General features: G+C 37.6%; 1 protein-coding gene across 1 annotated transcript in view; it reads left to right on the top strand.

The window, feature by feature from the left end:
* The window catches only part of LOC105199334 (BCL2/adenovirus E1B 19 kDa protein-interacting protein 3), a 34,474-nt gene extending 9,217 nt beyond the window's left edge, over positions 1 to 25,257 (top strand). The window contains exons 2-6 of the mRNA XM_011166382.3: positions 5,275 to 5,452; positions 10,362 to 10,449; positions 22,420 to 22,493; positions 23,002 to 23,163; positions 23,461 to 25,257. Of these exons, the coding sequence (XP_011164684.1) occupies positions 5,275 to 5,452; positions 10,362 to 10,449; positions 22,420 to 22,493; positions 23,002 to 23,163; positions 23,461 to 23,512 (554 nt within the window). The 3' untranslated portion in view covers positions 23,513 to 25,257. The remainder of the gene's footprint in view (positions 1 to 5,274; positions 5,453 to 10,361; positions 10,450 to 22,419; positions 22,494 to 23,001; positions 23,164 to 23,460) is intronic.
* The last annotated feature ends 595 nt before the right edge of the window (positions 25,258 to 25,852 follow it).

The raw sequence follows: 25,852 nt of genomic DNA, 5'->3' as shown, positions 1-25,852 counted from the left end.
AAACGAGAAGTTCTCGCCATGTATCAACTGTTTTCCCGCGTGTGCACGTAGCGTCTTACATAACGTGTATCGGTAAATCAACGCTCAATATGGCGTAAGATCTTTTATAAGGGAATATTCTACTATGTCGTATTGTTTTTTAGTCGATTCTTATGTGTCAAAACAAGTAAGTATTAAAAAAAATTTTTTTACACTTTGTTAATTACAGTTTATACATAAAATTTATTATGTTTTTTTAATTAGAAAGATGTTAATGATGGAGTAATAATATATCCAATACACCTCTGTGCAATTCGTTGGTGTCCATTATTCCGGGTCTCCCAGTAGATTAAAGTAAAAAAATTAAATGTCATCTTAATCCAGTACATTTGTGGCTGTTGTCGGTGTTAGAATTATTAATTTCGTTAAATAAATAAATGACACTTGTTTAAAAAAAACAAATTCGATTTTGCCCTATTTTTGTTTGCGTCTTTGAGCTCAGAAAAAAAAACATAAAAGAATGAAGTTGTCAACATAATTTTAATACGGACGACAACGGGTTTATTTTATAAGTCTGTAAAATTGGAAGAAAATCGGTTCAGCGATTTTCTGTCAATCGTGAACAATTCTAAAAAGCGCGTTTGGAGAAAATCACGTTTAAAGTTTGCATTGAACTTCAACGAATTCGATTGGACTGCATTAGTGCGCACTGGTGCACATTAAAGCCGTTGCTCACCGATCTAATCTGAGTGCAAAAATAAAATGCAAATATTTTGAATGATAAAGATTTTATCGAACAACGCAATAAAGTATATTGAGGATTTTGCCGTTTAATCTTTTTACATATTTATATTAAAATCCATTTTTACGTGGATTTGTGTATGACGGCTATGTGCATCAGTACGCATTAGTGCGTACAACCGAATTCGTTATTTCTACACTGAGAAAAAATGCTGTAATATAAATTAAAACAATTTGATTCAATTAAACGTCGAATCACGAGCTGTCACTAATATGCGTATATATAGTTGGCTTAATTAAATTTGATTCGTTCAATATATATCTGTTATTGTCTACAATTTGAATTTTTTTGTTTCATTAATACTGTTATTAAATTAACGATTATAGATGGATTTTATTCAACAATATTTTTGTTCTCCGTGCACGTAGATGATTCGCAGCGTTCGGTTTTTACTGCTGCAGCTCCGTGTATTTCGAATTTTTACAAAATACTTTTTAGGGATATTCTACAGACTACAAGGATTAAAAATATACGAAAAATTCTTTTTTATTTTTTTTTTAACTCGACATGGTAAAATTATTAACATCATTTTTTTCATACCAGGATTAATTCTGGTCCGCGTGCTCGCACAATTCGGAATGCCTCATGTTTCTGTCGCGACTCGTCACCTTCATCGTTACGCTTCACATTCATATCCGAGAGATCAAGCAGAACAAGATTAGATCTAGATTAATGCGCAGCACGATGTCAAATTCCGTTACGTCCCGTTCGGTAAACATCGAGCCATAAAGTTTGTCTAAAGAATTCACGTGGGGCGACGCACGTCTCGCGTATGTCGGCGTTCGCAGTGAGTCAATTTTTCCATTTTCCGACGACCTCGTTACGCATATCTGACATGGTATTTATGGCGTACGTTATCGCGCGCATCTTCCCCAGGTGACTGACAATGCGAATCGACGTAACGCGTCGCGTTCGACCTGCCTGTCCGCGTCTACCTGCCGCATTTGTTTACAATGCTCCTGCACACTCGAGCGGAAATGCATTGTCGGGTAAATTGCGTTTTCCCTCTGAAAATACTTCGATGAAAATATTCGTAATCGGTGTGATTACAAAATAACGGGTAATTACGTCCCGACGAGCAGGCGGAACACAATCGCGTCGTTTCAATGTTGCGGAAAAATCGCGGAAATTTCATTTACGGTATTATTAATACATTGATACGCCGACGCACGGAATGAATTATAGAGCACGGTAACTATTAATTTTTACAATTGCGTATCCTTGCGAAGACGTTAGTCGCATACGTGCCTGGATGGAGAACGGTCGATCGTTTGCTCCGAGGTAAAAGATCGCGGTGACAAATCCGCCGTGTAATTACGAATTTTCGGAAAGCTCGTGCGCGACAATGCGAGTTTATTGTTTGATCCTCCACGCGTTTGCGTTGCCAACTCGGAAGTCAGTGACATGAGTTTAGTCTCCCGTAATGGAAAACCACCGCAATACGCGTAAAAGTTTGCTGCAGTTTATTTTGACGCGAAATCGCGAATTTGGGACAACGGTTATTGCGTATGGAGACGGTGGGAGAGCGACAGTTCTCTCTCATTCTCTTCGCAGAAAACGCATTTTTTTTTTAAGCTGCCTCGCGCCGCCGGACGTGCGACGAACGCGCGCGGCGTCAAATCGGGCGAAAGTGCGAACGTGACTCGCGACGATTTACAAATAGGTGAACGAACTCGAAGTAAACCTTATCGCCCGGATGATTTGCGCGGTTAGAAGAGCGGAAGAGCGGCGGCGGCGGTCATCGCGCAACGCTAACGTCGCACGTGCATTACACGTGACGCGCAACGACCCACGTGAGCACCATGACTGATTTATCGTGACTGACAAACCGATTGTCCCAATCGACGCGGACCTGCTTCTATCTTCCCTCCGTCCTGCCGGTCTCGGACGATACATAATTTTGCTTACGCAGTGGATGGGGCTTGACGGTTAACTCGATTACAAATTGATTTCCTTTTTTTAATTCGGTTTTCTTTAATTTCATTCCGCTTGATTTTTAATACTTGTAATCGCCGACAAAAACAGGAGCACGAAACTCTAGTCGGTGTTGATAATTGAATGACGGAGAATAAAACTTGTTTGTGGAAAGTTTGTTAATTACTTCTGGGATGAGACTTACAAGTTGCAAACGAAGCAAAGATAAAACGCCATTTGTTCGCGTCGATAGCGCGGCAGTTTCGTAATTATGGAAATAGAGACGCGTTGGAGCGTAGAATATAAATTCATATTCGTTACGTGGGTAATAAATATTGTCAGGAGTGACGGTAGATGAACCCGAGATTTCACGACGATGAGATCATTCTCTTAGACGATTATATTACCAGAGCTTGCAAGCGCAAACCATTCTATCGTATCATTTTACTTGTGCAGTTTTTACAGTGCTAAAAGTATAAAGTTAAAAATATTAAAATTATCTCACCATATTACGAAAAATGTTTTATTGCAGTAATATTACTGTAATAAAATTTTACTATAAATGAAATTAACATTATAAAATTTCGTAAAGCTGAAATTGAAATTCGATCCTATCTATAATAAAATATTTTTTAATATTTTTGTGAACACTATTTTTTATTTTCTAACGCGTCTCATATGTTTAATAAAAATAAATTATTTTTTCATTTTTTTAATTCGAAATAGTAATTTTGATATAGTAATTTTGAATTTCGTGAGTTTTCGTGCCAAATAAAATAAGGAATTATGAGATTCGAAGAAGAAACAAGCCCATTACTAAGTATAGATGCGATTTCTACGCATGATACACAATCGCGTTGATTTCTCTTCCTATCCTTCAATCCTAATTAAAGAATATTAATGGCACAACATGTATACACACGCATACAGACCATACAGTTTACAAAAGAAAGTTTCTCTATGAAAATCTGTGGATATATATTTCGCTTAAGCAGTTGTGCTGTTGATCGACACTTCCATTGTTCGGTTATATAGTTTATATGTAGACAGTATTGATCGATTACTTATGCTACTTACAATTAGTATTCTAATCAGTTTATTGTGTAGAAGTTAAGAGATGCATATTTATGTCATAATTTGCAAATATTTTTCAATATACGATTCTTTGTTAGTCTTTGCTTTGAAAAACAGTAAAAAGTTTCCGCGTTATTAAAAGATATTTAATTTCCTATATCATTAAAGCACAATAATTAAAAGTAATATAATTAAAACAATATCATTAAAATAATTACTTTTGCGTTGCAAATTTCTAGTTCATTAAATCTATATTCGACAAAATACTCGATTAATTAACAAACTCAAAGAATTCAATTTCAGTTTTATCAAATACGCGATATAAAGAAGATTGATATTGATTTTGTTTAATTTTGCAGTGAGATTAAATTGACGGACGTCGCGCATCATTTATTTCGTTATGCATGCTGAGCAATTTCGTTAGCATACAATGCGAAGAATGAGAAGAATGGAACTGTTCCGCTGCAACGATCGTTTTGGAGTAAATGTGTTGGAGTCTTATTTGCATATCGCGTTTACTTATGTAAAAGAGGCGAGATCGCCCTTGAGAAACAGTTATTGCAAATATATGCTCAATCGCGTTTATCCGTTTTATCTGTTTTTAAGTCTTCGTGCATGAAAAGCGTGAATCACATTATAAACGTATAAAGAAAACATGTTATGTAAAAATATTGAAAAATAATAAGAACACGCTGTACTAATAATGCATTTACAAAGAAATGTATTTTACTTTAAATGCAATGATTTACTTGTAATAATCGTTCTCAAAATTGTAATTTTAATATTTATTTGAAATGTTAAATTTCTTCTTTTAATCATTTTATTAGCAAAAGTTAATGCTGCGTACGATGACAATTAGTACTAAAAGAACCAACGCTGTATTATTTACGAGACAAGTTTGAAATCTCGCTTCAACTTGACCTCGTAGGGTTACCGTGATCGATATAGTGTTATTTTTAAAGATATTCAGTGTGTCATCGCGTGTGTCGTTCAACGACATTCGCTCTCCTTTATATACCGAGTACATATCAGCATTAAATTTTAAAAGCACTTTAAAGATATTGAACAAACGAAAGTTAAAGGAACAACATTTAACGGAACATTAAATATTTCAACTGTTAAGTGTTAAGTTGATACGCGTGATGACGTTTCGTTAAATTTTCGTTAAATATATAAAGAGAAATGAATTTCAAATCCATCAAAGGCTTTTCCAATACGATCCAAAACGACGGGGGGTACCCTTCCTATTTACCGTAATAATAAACCGTGTTATTCCTGGAAGGAATTACTAGCTTATGATAATGCAAGTAAAATATAGACGAGAAATTATTTGATTTGCTGTTGGCGGTTGTTAAGTATTCTATGAGATAAAATCTTCCTCGCGTGGGGAAACGGTGCGTTACTATCACTACTGCAAAATGGCCGGCGGAACTATCGGAAAAGCCCGCGGGATCGAACCGGGTGAGCACACAGAATAACAGATTCTTTTCTTTTTAACTGCGCAGAGTCCTGGGTGGAGCTGGTGCCGGACCCGCCGCTGGCTGCCCGGATAACGCCGACGCCGTTCAGCATCACCGGCGAACGTGAATACCTGCGACTTCTCAGGGAAGCACAGAGGGATTCTACACACTCGTCCGCGAGGCATTCCCTGGCGTCCTCGCGCCGGGACACCCCGAGGGATAGGTAAGACTCTTATTTTTCCAATCTTTTTATTTTCCGGGCTAAGTTCTAGCGAAAATTGCGTGCGGGACGCGCATTTCCCTGTACACTCCAAGGACTAAGGGAACGAGCGATCTCGAAATAAGATACTGCCTCCCTTATCGGGAAGCTTGGAGAAATCTCCTCAATCTCTTCTCGATTTGTGCGAAGCCAGAAAAGATTTCCAGAAATTGCGGCGAACGGTTCTACACTGAGAGAAAAATTGTTTTAAATAAAAAAAAAAAAATTATTTTCTTAAAACCATGTATTTTGATGCAAGCTCTTGTTTGTTCTGTTCAAGCTTAAGTAAATTACTTTAAGTATATGTATGTATGTATGTATATTTAGTGTTCCCCTTGGGGTTACATGTAAATATACCTTAAGTATATAATTTTGCATTTTTACATTTTTTACATTTAAATTACAAATTTTACAAATAAAGTACTAATATTGTTAAACTTAATTAAATTGTTTTCTTAAACTAAAAAAATCTGATTACCTTGAATATAAAAATAGTTTAACAGTAAATATTTTCTGAACCTGCAAGAAAAAAAAAATTACTTGAAAAAAAAATTATTTCTTTATTTTATTTACTTAAATATTTCAATTAAAACATTTTTAACTTGACTACAAGTGAATAAGCTATTGGCACCCAGCGAATAAATAATTATTTCTTTGTAAGATATTTTTTTCTCTCGGTGTAATCAAAGTTACTTCCCTGCGGGGAAGTTGCACGCATGATAGAGCACGTGGGGATTCGAAAGGCGTTTTGAAACAACGTATACTCCTACAATCTCGAGGTAGCTCGAAGGCTACGTTTCCCCACCTCTTTCTTGATCGCTTACACGCTTTAAACGCTCGTAAGCGTCGTTTCACATTCTTGTTGTTTATAAAATATTAAACAAGGATAAGTGATGCTTGCAAGCTTTGTGCGCGCCAAATGGAAACGCAGGGGGAGACTCCGCCAACAAAGCCGGTCGTTCAACTTGATACCTATATCCACTGTTGAATCTTCGACGCGCGGCGTCTCCCTCCATTTATCCTACGCGAATATAACGAGTGAAAAAGTCCGCTTCCATTCCCTTTACACTTCTTGGGCAGGGCGCTGCGAGGTAGCAAAATAAACGGTCGTGAGTCAGAGGCGAGGAGTGACAATCCGTGCACGTGAAGAACTACTTTTTTCGAGCCGCTTCGTCATCGAGCATCGGGACGGCTTCAGGGTCGCGTAGATAAGAAGCTGAAAAAGGCGAATGACCTCCTACGTCGTAATTGCGAGTCGCGGATTATAAAGGAATTTCGGAACGAAAGAATTTAACAAAAATTGAAAAAAAATTTCTTGCGCTCGAAATCTTACGAACACGCGGCTGGTTGGAGGCAACAGAAATGTGCCGTTGAATCGATTTTCAATCGCGATTGCACTGCAATGTAGAAACCGAGAAACCTCATGTGTGTCGCTCGTAAAGAACAAAGAGAGCTATACTTACAAGTAAACATCTGTATTTTTAATTTTGGTGTTCGGACGATCGAGTTAACACGTGGCTCTTAATACGGCTAAAAGCCGCGTCATTGAGACTCGCGCGAATAACTTGGTAGGAGAACAACTAACGCGCCTTTGTACGACCTGCTGACAAAGAAACGTAGACGTCGCGACGTGTATCCGTGCACGGGCTGACGTACCAAAAATATCAGTCGCGGATTCTCCGACGCAGTTTTTTGTTGAGCGAAATTTCGCTAGAACGCGGTACTCATAGGCGTGTCGTACTGAAGAGACACCGATCTATGTGCCCATTTACGTATACGTGCGTGTTTGTGGGTTCTCCATGTAATGTTACCTCGGGCGTGAAAGTCGCGATTCTGTTATTGACAATATAATACCTGCGCAGCAACGAATATCCATTCAAATTCTCGAGACAACGTTTTGCGGAAGGCATAACATTGTGCACGTCACAGCGAAGCGTTTGATCCGCTTTGCTGCTTCGCTGGTGTATGTACATCCGCGCTATCACCGGCCATCGGTGTCTTTGCGAGCGACGGCACATTTTGGAGAAGGAAATTAGTGCAGAGCGATTTAGTAAATGACACGAACACAGTAGTCGTTGAACGTTTTAACTTAAATCAGGAAAAGAAACCGATATATAAGTAACGTTTTTAATAAAACGATCTATAATTGTTGTGCATATAATTATCGAGTGGATTGATAATTATAGATTGATAATGGATTTGATTTTGGAAGGATAAGGAAACAATGTTTTATTTTTGACATATTATTTTTTTCATAATTATTATTTACTTTAAATTGCACATAGATATTTATTTTATATTCACATTTGTATGTTTGCATATTTATACACGCGATTTGCGTAATAATAAGATATCATATTTCTGTAACATCTGCGTCGAGCAGTTGAATTTTCTTACCAGATGAATATAAACACATTTGTACAATCATAAATTTCCTCAATATTTCAATATTTTTCACCTAATTGATAATTGTTAAAATCGTGCATGGATTATATTCACGACCAAGCAGAAATAAATTTTCCTGGAGTTTATTATCGCCAGACCATATTAACAGCCCGTATGCCATTTAAACAAAGCAAGGCCTAATTTTGCAAATGTTTTGTGATAAAGATGTAGAAGTCGTGTTTATTCTACTTTTCTCTAAGTGACATTTAACTTTTAATAAAAAAATAGTATAAAATGGCGTCGTATTCAAGTTTTTCTCATGTTCTTAAAAACGCGTTACTATATGTTGAAGACTGCTCCACCGATCGAATTGCAATTTTACGTACTTTTTTCTAAATATTAAAACTTGTACTTGGAGGATTTTTTCAAGCTGCTTAGTTTTTTGTCACAGCCAAAAAACGAGCGAAACGTATAAGTGGAAAACCGTTACGTTGACATGGACCAGTTGCCATTCTGTTCAAACGCAATGTTTCGAAAAAACGGTCATGTCGACCATTAGATCCGTAATTAAAATCTGAGAGAAGGCCAATGAACGGTCATAGCATGCTCAATAATATTTCTTATGCGTGCTTTTATATACATTTTCCAGTTTTGCCTATTGCGCGTCGTTACTCTCGGCCTCTTGGAAATGTACGTAAACTCACATAAGAAATGCGCATTATTGAGCATTAAGATCCTGTTATGACCGTTCGTTGGCCTTCGCTAGATTTTAATTGTGTTGTATATATCACGGTCTTATCTCAGTTATCGCACTAGATCTGCGTTTCAACTTTATGAAGCTTGTGCTATTTGGCTTCCTGATGAGTCCCGTGGTCACCGTAAACGCCATTTTTTTGTTTTTTTTAAACACGATTCAGGAAAACTTGAAGAGTGAAGTTATTTAATATTTTTATCTTTATATTGTTTAATAAAATTCAAATGTCAAATAGAAAAAAAATATAATCTTTGAAATAAACACGACTTCTCTATTGTCTTTAGTTTTTCCACAAAAAAAATTTGCAAAGTTAGGTCTCGTTTGGATCCGTCTTGATGTATATGTCTCTTTAATTTAATCAATCAGTATTACGCACAAGCTACGTAAGACTACATAAGATATCATTGAAATACGAAAGGGAATAAGATATTAATCAGATTATTTGCACGATCGCTGAGTTAAATATCATCTGTTTTATCTGGAAGAAAAAGAAAAAAATTAAAGCAGGGTAGCTGATAACGCGTAACACGTGTATGCACACGATGCACTTGATATAAATGCACTTATCGCGAATTGCGCCTCTTCACTGAGATGCATCAGCGATTACGGGCCCCGATAGCGATTGCATCGCTTTTTCTTCGCCGCGATATCGATGCCAAGCACAAAGACAATCGCAGCGATCGATCGCGTTGCGATATGTCGGGATTTGTGACGTCTAAAACGCGCCAGGTCGCGAACTTTCAAGATGACACATTATCGCGGCGACACTTTTCGCGCGTCGCCTTATCGCTCGACCGGAACGGAATAAGAACGACTTAACGACACTTTTCATGCGCAAGTCAATCGAAAAGAGAGCGTACGAAGAAAATGAAACGTTCACTCTGCGTTCTAGAAATTATGTAATAAAAAAGTAACGTATATTTTTTTATCAGACTTTTAACATACGCGGGAACATAACGGTTTTGCTCAAGTGTTTAAAAATTGAGCTAGATTTGAAAATAATTTTCTTGGATTCCATTAAAATAATTATGTGGGAAACTCGAGCTGGGGTCGTTAGAATATCAGAATTTTTTGCAATGCTTATCATACTTGAATATTCCCTGTGTGTAACTTTCCAAGATGAGTTAACTATTTGTGATTTGGGTCAGTATCGCTTAATATAGAACGTTTTACTTTTATTTTAATGCATTTGCTTGATGTATCGATTGATTCCAGTTGTATCATTCGAAGTGTAATATTCACTGTTAAAAATATCATGAAATTTAACGTATTTTCAAGTTACACAATATACATAAAATTTTATATATTTATAACTGAAAAGCATGTGCATAAAATAAATAAAATTTAGTGCACTTTTGATAACATTAAATTTACATTAAATGTACGTTGAATGTTTTTAATGCACCCGCTTGAAATTCGCTTCCGTTACATTACATTAAAACTCTGTCCTCGATTTTTAACAGTGCTGTTAAAAAAAATTACAAGAGGTATATTTTATCGAATGTATTTTAATCGCGTTTCAAAACGTTTATAAAAAAAGAGAGTGCATGGAGAATCATCAGTTTTAGATCAAGTAAAGCGCAGCGAAAGATAATAAGTGTCGGGTGATGTCGGCTAAACAAATAAGCGTGCAAGCAACAACGATCCTCATCGTGAATTTCGTGACGGGAAGTTACCGTTTACGTGATCTGTAACGTTTATGGCTCGTAACATGTCGTTTCCTTGAATTTGCAGCCCGAAGAGCCCGCCGAACAGCCCGAACACGGAACTCTCGACCGAAGATGAGCTCAAGGGAGTCTATATAAATTACGGCTGCAACAAGGTCAGTTTCACGCAATCGATTCTTTACTACGTATTCTTTATGCGATCCTTGTGGTTATAGCAGAGCACGTACAGTGCGCATTTATCTACGAGTATATGTACGCTCATAACTACGTCCTAACTACGCTCATCCCCTCGTTGCGGTGTCGTGCGTTATGCGCTCGTAACTATCGAAAGTATCGGGACGGGATCGATCGAATCGTCCTAGATGCGCGGCTGCGATCGAATTTTCTCTCGGGAACATCTGCCAACCGATACCGCCTCGCGTTTCGCCTCGCGTTACCATTATTTTTTTTATCTTTGACACGCTCCGTTCCAACGTCGTAAAGTAAACAAAGTTGGACGTTATACTTGAAACGAGGACGAAGTTTCAACTCGCGCGAAGTTGGCGAAGTCCAATTTAAAGATTATAGCCGGTGGCTTGATATCACGATTTATTATACATCTGTCGACTTTGATTTGAAAACCTACTTATTCATTTATACCACGAGTGTGATATAAATGAATAACTTGGACGGTTTCCCTCTTTGATTCATTGTTGCATCGAATCGGCGAATATTTACGCATTATTTGTCGCTTTTGAAAAATCAAAATCAAATGAGAAAATTGTAACGACGTGGATTGAGCGCGAAATAATTTCAGAAACACGGAGGAAGCACCTTCGAAACTCATTTTAATAATGCAGACAATTTTTACCGAGGCCTGGCATTAAACATAAAATGACGGGGAGCGGGAACGCTATCGATCGACTCTCGAACAGGCGCGCGCGACGTTGATACCCGTATTCGCCTGTAGAAGCGATGCGCAACTGGTTTTATCGAACGGACCGTTTCTCCTGTACAAGGTCTGCGGATCACTGACTCCATTAGTGCCGTGCCCCTTGCAGCCGTGTGCCATCGCGAATTACCACGTGTACCGGTCGCGGCGCAAAGCCTAGCAACACCTCTCAGCAATCTCATTCTTCCTTTCGCCGTGTCCCAGTTACTTGGGGACGAACGAAAATTGCGTTGCGGCACGGCTGTTGTTTGCTTCCTCGGTCGAGGAACGTTGATCTTGGATATTGCGCAATGCGGTTCCAACTCGGGATTGTTACTTGTTAGATACGTTTTATCTGAGGATCTCTTACGCGAGCAAAATTTATCTCAAATATTTTTGCGCAACATTCATTTCTCCGAAATTCAATATCTTATCTCAAATTAGCATTTTACGTTTTTATGATCATTTAAATCGGGGTTTGATGAACGTGGGTCTAATCCAATAAAACCCCTCGGTTTACAAAAAAATCTACTATCCGTAACGAACATTTTAAGATCTCACGTATGATGGATCATTTTTTTTATCAAAGAAATGAATTCAATAAAAAATGGTCGATTTTGGCAAGGAATACTCCTTATGTAAATACATATATGTCTGTTACATTAATTAACAAATTAAATTAAAGTAAATTGAAATTATTTTATAATAGAACTATCATTGAATAGCGAATTTTGTTAATCATTAATATATACAAAATAAAAATCCAATAGAATTTAAAAAATTCCACCAAGCTGGTCTTTTTTAAAAGAACCCGAGTACTTTCAAATCCTGATTTAAATTAAGCTGTACATTTTTAAATACTAAGGAATCAAATTTAAGTGAATTCCTCGAATTAAATAACATTTTGTTATTTTCAACTTGCGTATGTGTCGAAATTCATTATTTTAACACAAAGCATACGTGATTTAAAAATTTATATTTAATCAATCCCTTTCAATGGTTGAATTGCACAGTGAGCAGTATTTGTATTACTATGCATCTGATAAATATTAAATGTAATCAAATTTATTAAATAATGAATTGCTTAAATCGTTTAAATTCCATTGTTTTAGTTAAATTAATGACATATTGAGTAGCAATAGTGAAATGATTAAAAACGAACTCAAATTGGACGCAATTCAACATTTAAGAAACATTATGTATAAGGTGGATTGCTGAAATTATGTATTCGTCGCATTTACTTTTCACGAAACAAGTTTATCGAGTTACCGAGATAAATTAATTATTTACGCCCTGACACACGTATATCTGAATCGATTCCATGTAAAACATGTGTAAAATGAAAAAGTACATATTCATTCGAACATAAATAAAAAAAAAGTCGGATCGTGTTGTATATAGACGTACGTATTGTGCGGACATACGTTTGAGCCGCGACTAAAACAATTTGCATGCAAACTATTCATGCGTCACGTTGGCGAGAGTTTCAACGACACTTGCGGCATCTCCGCTGCCATGGACAATTATTGAAATACTTTTTTTCTCGCGCTCTCGATTTGCTGGCAGATATCAGAAAGTCGCGCGATAAAGTCCTCTGTTTCCGCGAGATTGTGAGAGCTGCGCAAAATGTCGCGGATGTTCGCGGAGGGGGAGAAAAAAAAAATACGGAATGATTAGAGACGATTTTTCAAGAATTCGCTGCAGCATTTGTTCGACCTACTTTCTTAACTTGACGAATCAGTCTTAAAGTTGAGTTCGATTAATTTTCTCACGTTCTTAGACAAACGACTGTTTGCAACGTCCCATCAATTTTCCGACGGAAATGGAAAATCTTACTCGGCAGAAATTCCCAAGACAATAATTCTATGATCTTGACAGAGCCGGTCATAATTCCATTAGACAAGTCGAAGTGTCTGGCAGTCTTGATAAGCAGCGTCGCGTGACGCTTTTGTTTTCGAAATATGTGTGCGGGAAGAAATTCTCGAAACGTATATAATCTTTTAATTACGCTTTACCTTCCTCGACGTGCAGCTTGTCTGTAAAGCTGATGATCCTTATAATCTTAAATCTCCTCTCTTCTGTCTTTTTTTTTGTGCACAAAGAATAAAGTCGGATGAGATAGACAGACATTTTTAAGTAGTCACGTCCACAAGCTGGTTTTTGTCTCGTAAAGAACATTCGTTATTACGTGCACTCGTTCGAATCCACTCTTTATCAGTCCGTGAAAGACCGAAGAGCGTTAAAAAAAAAAAAAAAAAAAAAAAAGAAAGAGAGAGTGAAAGAAAAGACGAAACGAAGCATTTTACTTAAGAACGTAGAAGATACAAATGTTATCGCGCGATGATAGTTTCTGCAATAGGGATTCGTTTCGGAATCGCGGCTTTCGTAGAAGCGTATGATCAATAATCACATTGCGGTAGTCGCGTTGTCTCTCCTGTTTGTGCGCACCTTTTATCTCTGCGCGCGGAGGACAAATAGAGACGTCGTTATCGGGATTAAGCAGCCTCTCGAGACAATATACGTAACATCTTCGCGAGCGGCTCGTGCGAAGCCGCGCGCGAGGTCGAGAGATTCGTCTCTCGAATCTCCCAGTGAATTGCTGATAAAGCTGAACGTCTTTATTGTGCTGCGGGACGGACGAAAATAACGACAAAGGCTGACGTACGCGCGGGGTATGAGTAACGATAACAAGTGCAGCCGAGGATCGTGTAAGGTTTTTCTTCCATGAGTCATTCGCTCACCCTCGCTGTTCTTTGTATCGGTGGAAAGACGCTCGATGCCACATGCGCTACTGCAACTCTCCTCCCCTACCCTCCCCTTTCCCACACACTGGTCTTCTTCCCAAATTTATCTCTCCGCGCATGAATTATACGAATTTACTCGACAATCTACTCGGCGTTATCGCTGTACATGTGCGAAGTTAAAAAAAAAGAAAAAAAGAAGCGCTTCCAAGAAAGTATTTTATGCGTATTTTCTCTCGTGACGTATTAACTTTTGTTTTCACAAAAAGATCGTACGTTCGCAGAGATAGCAACTGTTTGTTTGCTTACGAGCACTTATAAGAATTGCGTATTTACAAACACTTTTAGGAATGACGTGTCCATAGACGAGAATCGTCTACAAACATGTTTATACACAAGAGCTTAGATAAAAATCGTTTGTATTTGTATTTAATGTCGTGTAGCTCTTTTCAATTTCTTTAAGATCTGTACGCACACGATCTCTTTCCCTCTCTCTCTCTCTCTCTCTCTTCCTCGTACATTGCGTAACTCGGTATACTTCAATTAATTACATCGCTTTTCACTTTCTTTCCTTTTACGTTAATTACTTCACGATATCGGAAAACGCTGCACTTTTACCTCGTTATTTTCCAACTTTTATTCATTACGTCCGCGATCCGTAACGTATCGATCCTTTCGGCTGAAACGTGAAAATTCTGATTAAATAAATACATTAAACATGTACTTTTTTGAATTATGAAGGTAATTTATTGTTAGTTTATCGTTCGAGCAAAAGGATCGTATCAATTGCCGAGAGTCACGTCAAGCCTCCGCGACAATAATCGCAGATGAAAAATGGAAAATCGACTCGTAAGAATATCCGTGTTGCACGCAACGGCGACCATAACGCGCGTATCTCGCTTTTACTCTTCTTCTGGTATCAAAGCTCGCAAACCGGTTGTTGCGCATTCGGAGTGAACGTATTCGCGCCATCGTGTTAATGCGTTGCAAATAATCAATAAAGGTATTCCGTATTGTACATGCCTGGTGACAATATATACGTACGTATATATTAATAGGTAATCTTATTTGTTAAACTGCATCGCGTAACGGAACGTAATGGTTCGTCGAACAGCGCGTTAATGTAAATTCCTCTTAAGGATGACGCTATATTTTTTTCCACATTTTCTGCGCTCGTCGCTAGCAATAATTGTTCGTGTCCTTGAAAAAAATGTTGATAAACTCGTTTCAATAAACTGATTACTGATCGGTAACTGATTATATTTCGTCAATTAACTGATAAAATATCATCAGTTCCTGATCAGTAATCAGTTTATTGAAACGAGTTTATCAACTTTTTTATTAAGGGTGGATCGAAACACCGACGCGAAGGAATCGCTAGTACAGCACAGAATGCAATGCGGTCTCTTTACACGTTGGAGAACCGCGGTGGCTATTCCGTTCCGTTGCGGTGCATATTCGTAGCGTGGAATGCAACGGATATGCGGTGGAACGGACGCGATGGATGGATGCGGAATTTGCAGCACGGAACTGTCGTAATTTCGTTATTAAATTGTGTTTGATCGATCGACATTGTGAGTAATGGTCCTCGTATTGGTATTTCGTCAAACTTGTACACGAGATAATAAAAAAAAATGTATGTAACCTCAATAGATATCGTCGATAAATATAGATCGAATTAATATGATTGCAAATTATTATTAATTATTACAAAGTTACTCGGTATGAAGAGTTAATTTCGCGATTTTAATTTGCTCGAAATACCTTTTCAGACTTTAAGGCTCTATTGTGCATTTCTCAAAACATTAAGAAAATTATGAAGTAATTGCAGATTGTTTTAAATTGCATTTGATAGTAGAAAAAATTTGGCGGTGATTTTCTACTTGCTTAAAAAATTATTTCAATAAGAAGTGGACATGTGCTGTAATGAAATAAGAAATAATAAAGAAATCTAAAATTTTTTTATTTAAGTACCTTAAATACTCAAAACGATTTGTGTAAAGTTTCATTGCGATGCAGCGATCAGTTCTGTAAAATAAACAAACTTTACTTATTTGCAAAATAATTAAACAGACAATCACAATAAAACTTTGTATAAATCATCTTGAATATTTAAAGTACTTACACGAAAAAAATTGAGACTCTTTTTCATGTTGTAAAATATAATTTAACTTTTAATAACAAATAGAGCAAATAAGCTAAAAATATGCATTAAATAAAATATAATTTTATTCACGATATATTCTTAAAAGCTATGACTATTCTTGAATGAATCTTCTCGCGTTCTGGGAGATCCTCGACAAATCTTAGGGAGTGCATATTTACTGGCTTAATTATTAAATCCTGACCATTCTCGAACGTGCAGTTCTTGCGATGTCGGATGCCATTTCTGGATGTTGAAAAACATCGCTTTTTTTATGTGGCGTCCTTTTCGCGAAACGCACTCCAAACCGGGGGAAAGCAACGATTGCATAATCGGGAGTAACGGATTGTCTTCGCGGCACTGTCACCATGACGTAACTTAGATCGTATTGAACAGGCGGCTCGAATAGAGAGTGGCGATTCAATGGAGATACGATGCCGCGACGTGCCATTGAATGATGTGGCATTGAGGACCGATCGCGTCACGGCGTCGCCGATCTCGAGCGTCACGGCGTTCTTTAACGTCACGTGGAAATTGATAGCCGCGCGTTGCACGTTGCGCGTGCAATGTGTCACGGCGGGGAAGCATCGGCTGATAACGCAACATTTTTCCTAATGTTTTTCATGAAAAGCGCGACGCGTTCTCGGCCATTCGCGTTACTTAAGCTTCCATCTGAGTTTACGCGTTTATACATTGAGAGAAAATGCTGTAATATGAATTAAAACGTACAATTTGATTTAATTAAGTCGAATCATGTTTTTGTCATTAATATATATAATTCGTAGTTGATTCAACTAAATTCTATTCATGTAACTATATTTGTTATTGTATTTTATGTATTTAAGTAAAATGTATAAATACCTAAACTGAAGAAATTTAATTAAGTTGAAAAATTTAGTCGTCTAACAACTTTTTTTCCTCAATATACCGTCGGCGTACGGCACGCTCGATAGCGTGCACTTATTCGGAGCTGCCCCCACATCGCGGAACACATTCCCACATTCTCCGATACAGATTGTTGCGAGTATACGCGTGAAAGCGCTCGCGGTAGTGTAATGAAGGCTCTCGACTATTGTTTAATGTAATGGTTAATTGCACGGGAAGTATCGCGACCTGCGTTCCCTTCATTGCGTCGCGACTAAATCGGAATTTTTAAAAGAGAAAGTGCCTGTTTTTCTCGGAAGCCGTTCTTTTTAGGGACAATAGATAATAAATACGTACTTCGATGGAAAAACTTTGCGAGAAAAATCGAATTATTTTGAGAATTCAATTTTGTTTTATTAAAATATTTTTCAGTTGTTAGTTACATGAAAATTGATTTAATCGTTAGTGACGAAAAAAATTCAAATAATCACGAGTTTTTATCGAGAAGAGAATTTCCAGATTTTTATCCAATATTATTTTTAGAATCTAGATTTCTCGTTTATTAAATAATCATAGGTGTGAGAAAATAACGCTGATCATAAGTAGATAATTTAATAATTATATAAGAGCAAAATAAAGAAAAAAATGTGTGTAATTGACGGTTGTTAATAATTACTGATGGAATTTGTAAATATAATCTACAAAAGTATCATAATTTCAAGGAATTATTAAAGAGGGATTTTGAGATATTATTAGAGAGGTCAAAAGTTCAAGATTTCGCTTTTTTTTTTCTTAAATATCAACGATGATTGAGAAAGCGCTTCCATATTACAATAATAACAAAAAACTTAATGAGAGCAAGAGAAAGATTTTCTATTTATTTTATTATATTTATATCTATTTAATTTTGAAAATTTGACCTATAATTAGGATCGTTCTTTAGTTGGGGGAGGGGGGGGGGAGTGTGGCATCAGACTGCTTCAGGGGACGCCTCATTTATGGTATCGTTAATGAGCCATCGCATCGCGTCGCGTCGCGTCGCCTCATCTTACAAACCGGTGCGTTTCGCAGCCACTGCGCTTCTTACGTCGTGGACCCCTACTCATTTCCATCGTCGGCGGGAAGAAAAGCGGGGTCGGGAAGGAGATACGCGTGGAGATACTCTCAGGAACGTCGCAGTACCGACTGGCCAATAGCCGGTCGTGCCGAGCTCACGCCATGCCCGACGTCGGCGCCGTCGTGTAAATCCATTCTCCTTTCGGATGCCGCGCGCCGCGCCAACGTTTTCGATCCGCCGACACGCGACGACGCTCTGTTGACTTTCCCCGACTTTGCATCGTAACAGAAACCGACGGCGTAATTAGCGCGGGAGGCGTGTCGCGGGGGGTACACACCGGGAATTTGGATCAATCGGGCGAATATTAAATTTAACTCCAGCGGGTGAGACCTCATCAGACCACCTCACAGTTAAGTTCGAGCTGTGGAACTTCACCGTCGCACTAGTGGCATTCGTCGATTTCATTCGCGTTTGATTACGATTAAAAAAATATATTTAATAAATGCATTTAATTTTTTTAATTCCTTTTTTTCGACCTGTCTAAAAACGTACGCCTTTCGATCGCAAGTTCAGATAAATTTGAGTTTTCACTTAGAGAAACATTATTAGACTAAAGAAAGGGAGAAAATAGGATGAAGATAAGGAAGAGAATTAATACTTGGGTTGCATCGTGTTTCGCAATTTTGGTCCGGAACACTGCTGCTTTTTCTTCATTTGCCGCTTGTTCTAATGATTACACGAAAAAAAAAAAAAAAAAAAAAAATAATAATCTTGTGCTAAGAAAAAAAGATTACTTAATTTATTTTTCTTGTAAAAGAAACAAAGAATATTTTCTTGATGACAATCTCAAAGTACACTCATCGTTTACTCGAGATAAGTAATATTTACTTTAAAATAAACCTCTCTGTACACGTAGAAAAATACATACTGTAAATTACTTGAACTAACGATAAGTAAATATTGCTTATTTCATACCTCGCAAATTCATCACAAGTTTATCAGTAAGCAACTTTATTCAAAACATTCTGAATCCTAATAATTTAATATCTCAATAAAAAATATTAATTTAAAACAAAAATTTGTTTTATTTTTTCTTCGATTCAATTTTATAATATTCTTTGAAAACATATTATTCTTTCTCTTTTTTAGTATACAATGAGTTTTTCTAAATTTCGTGATGAATATATTTTAAGATAATTATCAAGAAAATATGTTTTATACCGTCGAAAACTAGAAGAAAAAAAAAAGAGTGATTGCTTTTCTTAGCAATGGTAGAAATCGTTCTTCGTGTATTTCTGGAAAGCTGAAAGGCGGAGCAGCACACAAAGCGATGCATTAAAAAATAATTGTGCGATTTTGTAATAATATCAATACTCAAACAAAAGCATATCGATACATTTCAATAAATTAATCTTGGATTTAGAGCCAGTAAATTTCGTATCTTTATTTTGTATTTTTATTCGTATTTTACTTTAGTAATCGAATTACTAAACCAGGAACGAGGAATTGCAATGTTTTACTTCATAATGAGACTCGGGCGTCGCATTGCTTTACGCTCGAATGTATTTTAATTTTACATCGCATTGCACTTTCATCGTCGTCGTCGTCGTCCTGACGGCGCGTAAATGGACACACTCGACCCGAGGGACCGAGATGACGATGAAAAGGAAAACGCAGCCGTAAAAGTTATTTATAACGGCGACACGCGTGCTTTTCGTGATCGACCGACGACTGCCGGCGCGCCGCGACGCCTCTTGTAATCGAGAAGCGTGATATGCGTGCGGATTAAAGAAACCGACGAGACGCGAAAGCCTCTGCACGCGAGTATATGCATATTGATCATTTTTCGCGTTTACACAGTTGCGTGCACTGTTACGCGACGTGACTGTCGCACGAAAGGCGGCCGTTTGTCGTTTTCTTTTTTTCTGCGCGCGCCTATTAAACGTCACGAATAAAGCTTTGAGAAAATTAAACGCACGATGTACGCGATTGTATGCTATACACTTTATCGTATACGATCTTGAGCAAACGGATAAAGTGGATCGGAGTCGTAAATGATGCAGACATGCGTTTGAAATAAATATCGTCGCTTCGGGGGGAACTCGCGACGGCGATTGTTCGGATCATTGGAGTTATCGCGGCTCGAGTTTATCGATCTCTTCCGATATAACGTCTCGATGAATTTATACACAATGACGTTTCTTCAATGCAATATCCGTGCACCGCGTTCTCCCCGATCGGAATGAATGAAAACGATCGCGGCGAACGCGAAGGCAATCCACAACAATGCGAGAGAGCCCGTCTCTGTCCTTCGATCGTCGTCGCTGCAGTGCTCTGCTGGTTGATCGTTGTCGCTCGATAACCGGAAGAACGTAATAATGATCCTGGTGAAGTTACGAGCCGCGTCGCGCGCTCTTCGTGCACGATAGCGCGCATAATCTTTACGTTGATTGATAGGCCGGGGTGAATCATCGGGTGGATTAAGCTTTATCTTATTGTCAGCAATGACAAAGTGCTTTCCGCGATAGTAAACATTGCCATTCTGACACCGGGAACAACGGCACGTGCAAGCGCATTTGGAAATACCTCGAAACGCGGCGCGATGCGGAATACATGATGCACTTGGAAAAAAATGCAAAATACGATGAATATACATGGAAAACATTTTGTATTTTTGTTTATGCCTAAAAGTGCCTTTGTCAAAATTTTTCCGTTGAATGATGTTTAATACCTGAATAATGCTAATTTAACATAATATGATGCTGTTATTTGCACATTTTATGTTGAGCACGACGAATATTTAAGAAAGGTCAATGACCAGTAGAATAATGGATATTTTTTTGGATATAACAATTTTATCATTTATTTGTGATCTCTAAAAATTTATGTAGGCCGTTTATTTCAACCTCGCCTAAAATTTACATGACACTTAAATTTAATAATAATAATATATTTACAAGAAAAGAAGATAAATAGATTAATTAATTAATTAAACGAAGAGCTACGATTAATGTAAATAATCCATACGTAAGAATCGACGTAGAATAATTGAAGTCTCTCATGGTAAAAAAAAAAGTCTCAAATGAATAAAGCGTTTTAAAAACCGTTTCTTCGTTCGGAAGTGAGAAAAAGTGTAGTCAAACGAATAAAAGGTATCGAGTCACGAGTGTTTCTTTCAGTCTATTTTATTTGTCTCATTAACGAACGTTGACGAACTTTCGACTGTACTTGAATTATCCATCGATATTTAATTGATTGTAAATTATATTTATCGATTGCGGAATATTTCTCTCGCATAAATCACAATCCAGATGGACAAGTCGGAGAAATGCAAATTGCTGTTGTCTAAATATAGAGACGACCGCGCGGTTACCGTCGTTCGGAAGATTAAACTTATCTGCTAGTTGGTAACCGGACATTGTCTCGTACATAACGAGTTGTATCGCGCTCGGCAGAGTTCGTCCGTCGTTAGCTCCGGGCCCCAGCACGGAGGAAGCAAGAAGATAACGATACAAAGCGCAACTTTGTACGCGCTAGATGCCTATTTAATTTGAGAACGTCGGCATTGAACCTTGATGCCTCGATACTCGACTTATATCTGTTAGCGGTACTTTTTGCCTTGACGATAATGAATTATACCACAATTACTCGATTATGCGTCGAATAAGTAATACGTGGAAACGGCAAAAAATGAAGACGCGTGCTCCGTGTGCCGTCTTCGCGATCGATGTTTACTCGATGTGCTAGAGGCACGAACGACAGACGTTTTTAACAGACGCTCCGCGTGTCTATGCGTCGTGTGACTCAGAAGTTATCTTTGAGCGTCCGCGATCCTGTCGTATTGCGTGTTAAATCGATGACCCAGTTCCAAGTAAGGCCCGACTAAAGAACTCGACGTCTCTCCCAGAGAAATAGCCCGTCAGAAAAGTGAAAATCTCAGAGGCTCAGCAAGTCCATTTGCATCCACGCTCCCGTATTTCCTCTTCACACCGTCAATTCGCACCTCCTCGGGCGATCGTCGTCCGAGCATTGTTTACCTTCCCGGCGTTCGCGAAGTTTATGCGCACAACTCGCGATATACTGCGCATATCGGATCCGCGATACGCGACGTATACTATAGGTATACGTGTGTGCGACGCTGGCGGAGCGCCAAAGGTCATCCTTGAGCATTCACTTTTCCACGCGACGCGATCGCCATTCATAGATATATATACATAGAGAGAGAGAGAGAGAGAGAGTATGTCCCGCGCGATTAATTCCTCGTTGCTTATTCACCCACCCTCGTCCGAACTTCTCCGTCCGGAATGATTAATTCGAGACGTCTTGTTTTGGGTTACCGCGCGAGACGATAATCACGAAATATTTTCCTGATGGTTCTCTTAATAAGGCGTACTTTGTTCTGTTTTGCAGGAGGGTGAACTTCTCGAGAAGAACACGGATTGGATCGACGAGTGGAGCTCTCGGCCGGACCAGGCGCCTCCAAAGTACGGCTCTTGATTTAACGTAGAAATACTCTGATTAATATTAGAGAAGTTCCGAGAAGATATAATTTGGTTTTTTTTTTCCGTTTGTTACACTTATATTACTATACTTTTTCACGATTACAATGAAATGTATTGAGCATAGAAAAATATTTGTATATATTGCTACATGCTATTGCACTTTATGAAAAATCAATTTTAATCCAGCACCCAGTAGTCACCTGGGGTGTCTTTACACTTCAGCAGCAGAAAAATACAGTACAGTACAGTACAGTAGTTTTCGTTACTGATCGAGAATCCGATTTTTATTTCTTCTTTAAAAAAAAAATATTTAGTGCAAATTTATGTAAATAATAATTTCATTTAAATACATTACATAAGAGGTAATCGTTTATACGAAAAAACTAAACTGTTCTCAGATTAATTTGTAAGTAAATTTGTAACTTCTCTTTCGCATCAACACTTGCGAGTAAAGTTCTTGCACGTATTTAATTGTCTCGATGTTCCTCAGGGACTGGAACTTCAAACACCCTTTGAGTAATCCCCTCAGTAAGAGGAAAACATACAGCATCCGCACCGCGAAGGTTGGCAAGAACGGATTGTTTTCCAAGGAGGTCATTTACACTCTATTCTTTACGAATCTTTTGTCACTGCTCATTGGGACCGGTCTAGGGTAAGATTATGATAACGCTTTAATGTTAAATATATATAAGTGCTTTTTTTTATCTTTAACAAATTATGATCGTTGATTTTAAATAATTCGCTAACTTACGTATTATTTCGAATAAATTCTAAATTGAATATTCACAGTCATCTCATACTATATTCTATTATTTAATATTATCAATATTAACAAAACCGTATTAACTCTAATTGACAATCAGTTTCAAGTAGCCTGTAATATGGGATTGTTATAATTTAATTGCATTTGTGTTTTTCGATGATATAAATCTCATTTATTTTGTTACAGTGTTTTGCTCACCAGGCGGGGCTTGATAATGTCCCGCGTCGCTATTGAGTGAAGGGCACGACTCCGGGTGTGTCAGCATCAGGATTGTCACGGTTGAATCTGCGCGAAAAAGAGGGCTAGAGACGCAAGAAAGACTGAACAAGCCGGTGGGCGATCGAGCCTAAAAAAAAAAAAAAAAAAACCAGTTACACGCAGCACATAAATTCGATTGTCCCGATTTATAATATTAGCACTTTGTATTATATATTAGCACTTTTACTCCCCCAAACCCCTTACTGTACTGTGTACTTCTCAGAAATTGCGTATGCTAGATATAAATAATACGCATTATGATGCTTAGGAAAAGGGAAAGTTAAGAAAAAGGGCAGAAGGGACAGAAGAAAGGAATCTATTATATATAACTTAGAGTTTGTTGAAAGGAACAGGAAAATGAACGAAACATGTCCATTTTATACCGTTTCTAATGCGTTTCTATCTGCAATAGTTTTTAGGCATAGCTTGAATAGTATTTATCAGAAACTAATTATTGTTAGAACAGAAAGAAACCAGGCGAGATTGAGAGAGTGAGAGAGCGAGAGAGAAAGAATGAGTGTTTGTTGTGTAGATGTGTATCGGTGAGGAAAGAGCAAGATTTAAGATGGAAAAGGATCAGGATTTATCAATAAAAATAGTCCCGAAAACGCTGCACAACTCGTCTTGGTATACGAGTTGTAGGAATCTTGTTGCATTGCGAGCGAGTTTTAATGTTGTGATTTGTTACGGTAACAAGAAGGAAAGGAAATGTACGTCGTGTCCAGTAAATTCGGAACAGAACGCGATTAAATGTTAAATAATAAGGCGATGTCGACCGATTATTCCTTTTTTAATTATCGCGCGGCGATTGTGATGATCGTCATTTCGGTGGTGATCTAAAAGGGGTAACGACAGTAGAGTTCCTACGGAGGAAGTACCGATGCTGACGCCCACCGTCTCGACGCCGACTACGGGCGGTAGCCGGAAGGAGGGACCACAAGAACGAGCAGACTTGTTTGTGAATGACGAGAAATCTTTTTGGGGGCGGCGCTTTTGTACGATTTTGTCTTAATCTACGGTTTTGTAATTTCCTTGTAATAAATTCACATACGAATTCACATGTAAACAAATGTGTTTTGTCGTTTACGTCTTTGATTTCAAACGTCGATCCGTGACCGTCACGCGATCATATGATTTTCGTTTTGGTACGCGAGATTTTGAGAAGGCAAATGAGAAACCCATTTTTCGAAAAGCTTATTAAGACTCGATCTTAATAATATATCCGCAAAAAGGAAATTTATAAAATAAAACGTAGCCTTTTCATATTCTCGAAAGACTATTTAGGCCACTACTCGCTTTCAATTTGAATTCAATACATTTTTTTTCACTAATAAATACTTAATGCTTCGTGATTATCGGCTGTATCTGTGACCATATGTCGCAGAGAAATGATATTTTTTATCTTGCATGTATTATGCTTTGAAGGCTCGAATTCTTGTATAAAACGTTTTGTGCGTGAGCATGCAAATTTTTCCAGCGACGAGAATTTGATTCTTGTGAATGCTCTCGCGCTCACGATTTTGTATTTTACGAGGAGAAAGATTGAGCGTTCTAAGAATTAGTAGCTTATCAAAAATATGCGCAAGCGACATCGCGACGTAATCCTTTGAGTTTCGAATTTAGAAATGAGTATCGATTAAATGTGACAGATTAAAAATACGTCACTCGTATTTTAGATAAGCCATATTCATATGTTTAGATAAAATTAAACGCACGTTGAAACTACGCGTAAATCTTTTGTTATTTGAAATCAGCAGCATGATTCCTCCGATTGATTTTTTGCGTAGATCAACAACATATTCATTTTTCTTTCTGTATTCTTTATAATTAAGTCGCGTTATTTAATTTGCAGTGATAATATTCGACATATTTTGCATAAGCAATTATTTAGTATCTAACACTATATGCATATGCATAATAATAATTGTATTCTGTATGTAGTATTAATATTAGTGACTTATTAGCGTTGTTGGGCACTCGGTTCTTTTTCAATAGATATTTTTTTCGAAGTTTGCTATTGTCCTTGGCCAAAATTGAAATTTTATTTATGGGTGATTTATACACAAGCGCTTCGAAATAAAGGGTTTTATAAATTCATACTTACGACGTATTTAATTTCTACAAGTATTTTGCATGTAATTTTGCGCACGCGCGCTGTTTTCATTTTCGTTTTGTATGCGATACAAAAATCTTGAAATGCAAGCATCAAAAATCAAACTCGAAATAACACGAATTAGACTCTAGGCAATTTCAGTGTTGTAAATAGAGTAATACACACCATACTGCGCAGAGCGATGGGATTAACCTTTCCATCTTGTGA

The sequence above is a fragment of the Solenopsis invicta genome, chromosome 16 (assembly GCF_016802725.1).
Source record: "Solenopsis invicta isolate M01_SB chromosome 16, UNIL_Sinv_3.0, whole genome shotgun sequence".
Lineage (NCBI taxonomy): Eukaryota > Metazoa > Arthropoda > Insecta > Hymenoptera > Formicidae > Solenopsis > Solenopsis invicta.
This window is presented reverse-complemented; position numbering and strand designations above follow the sequence as displayed.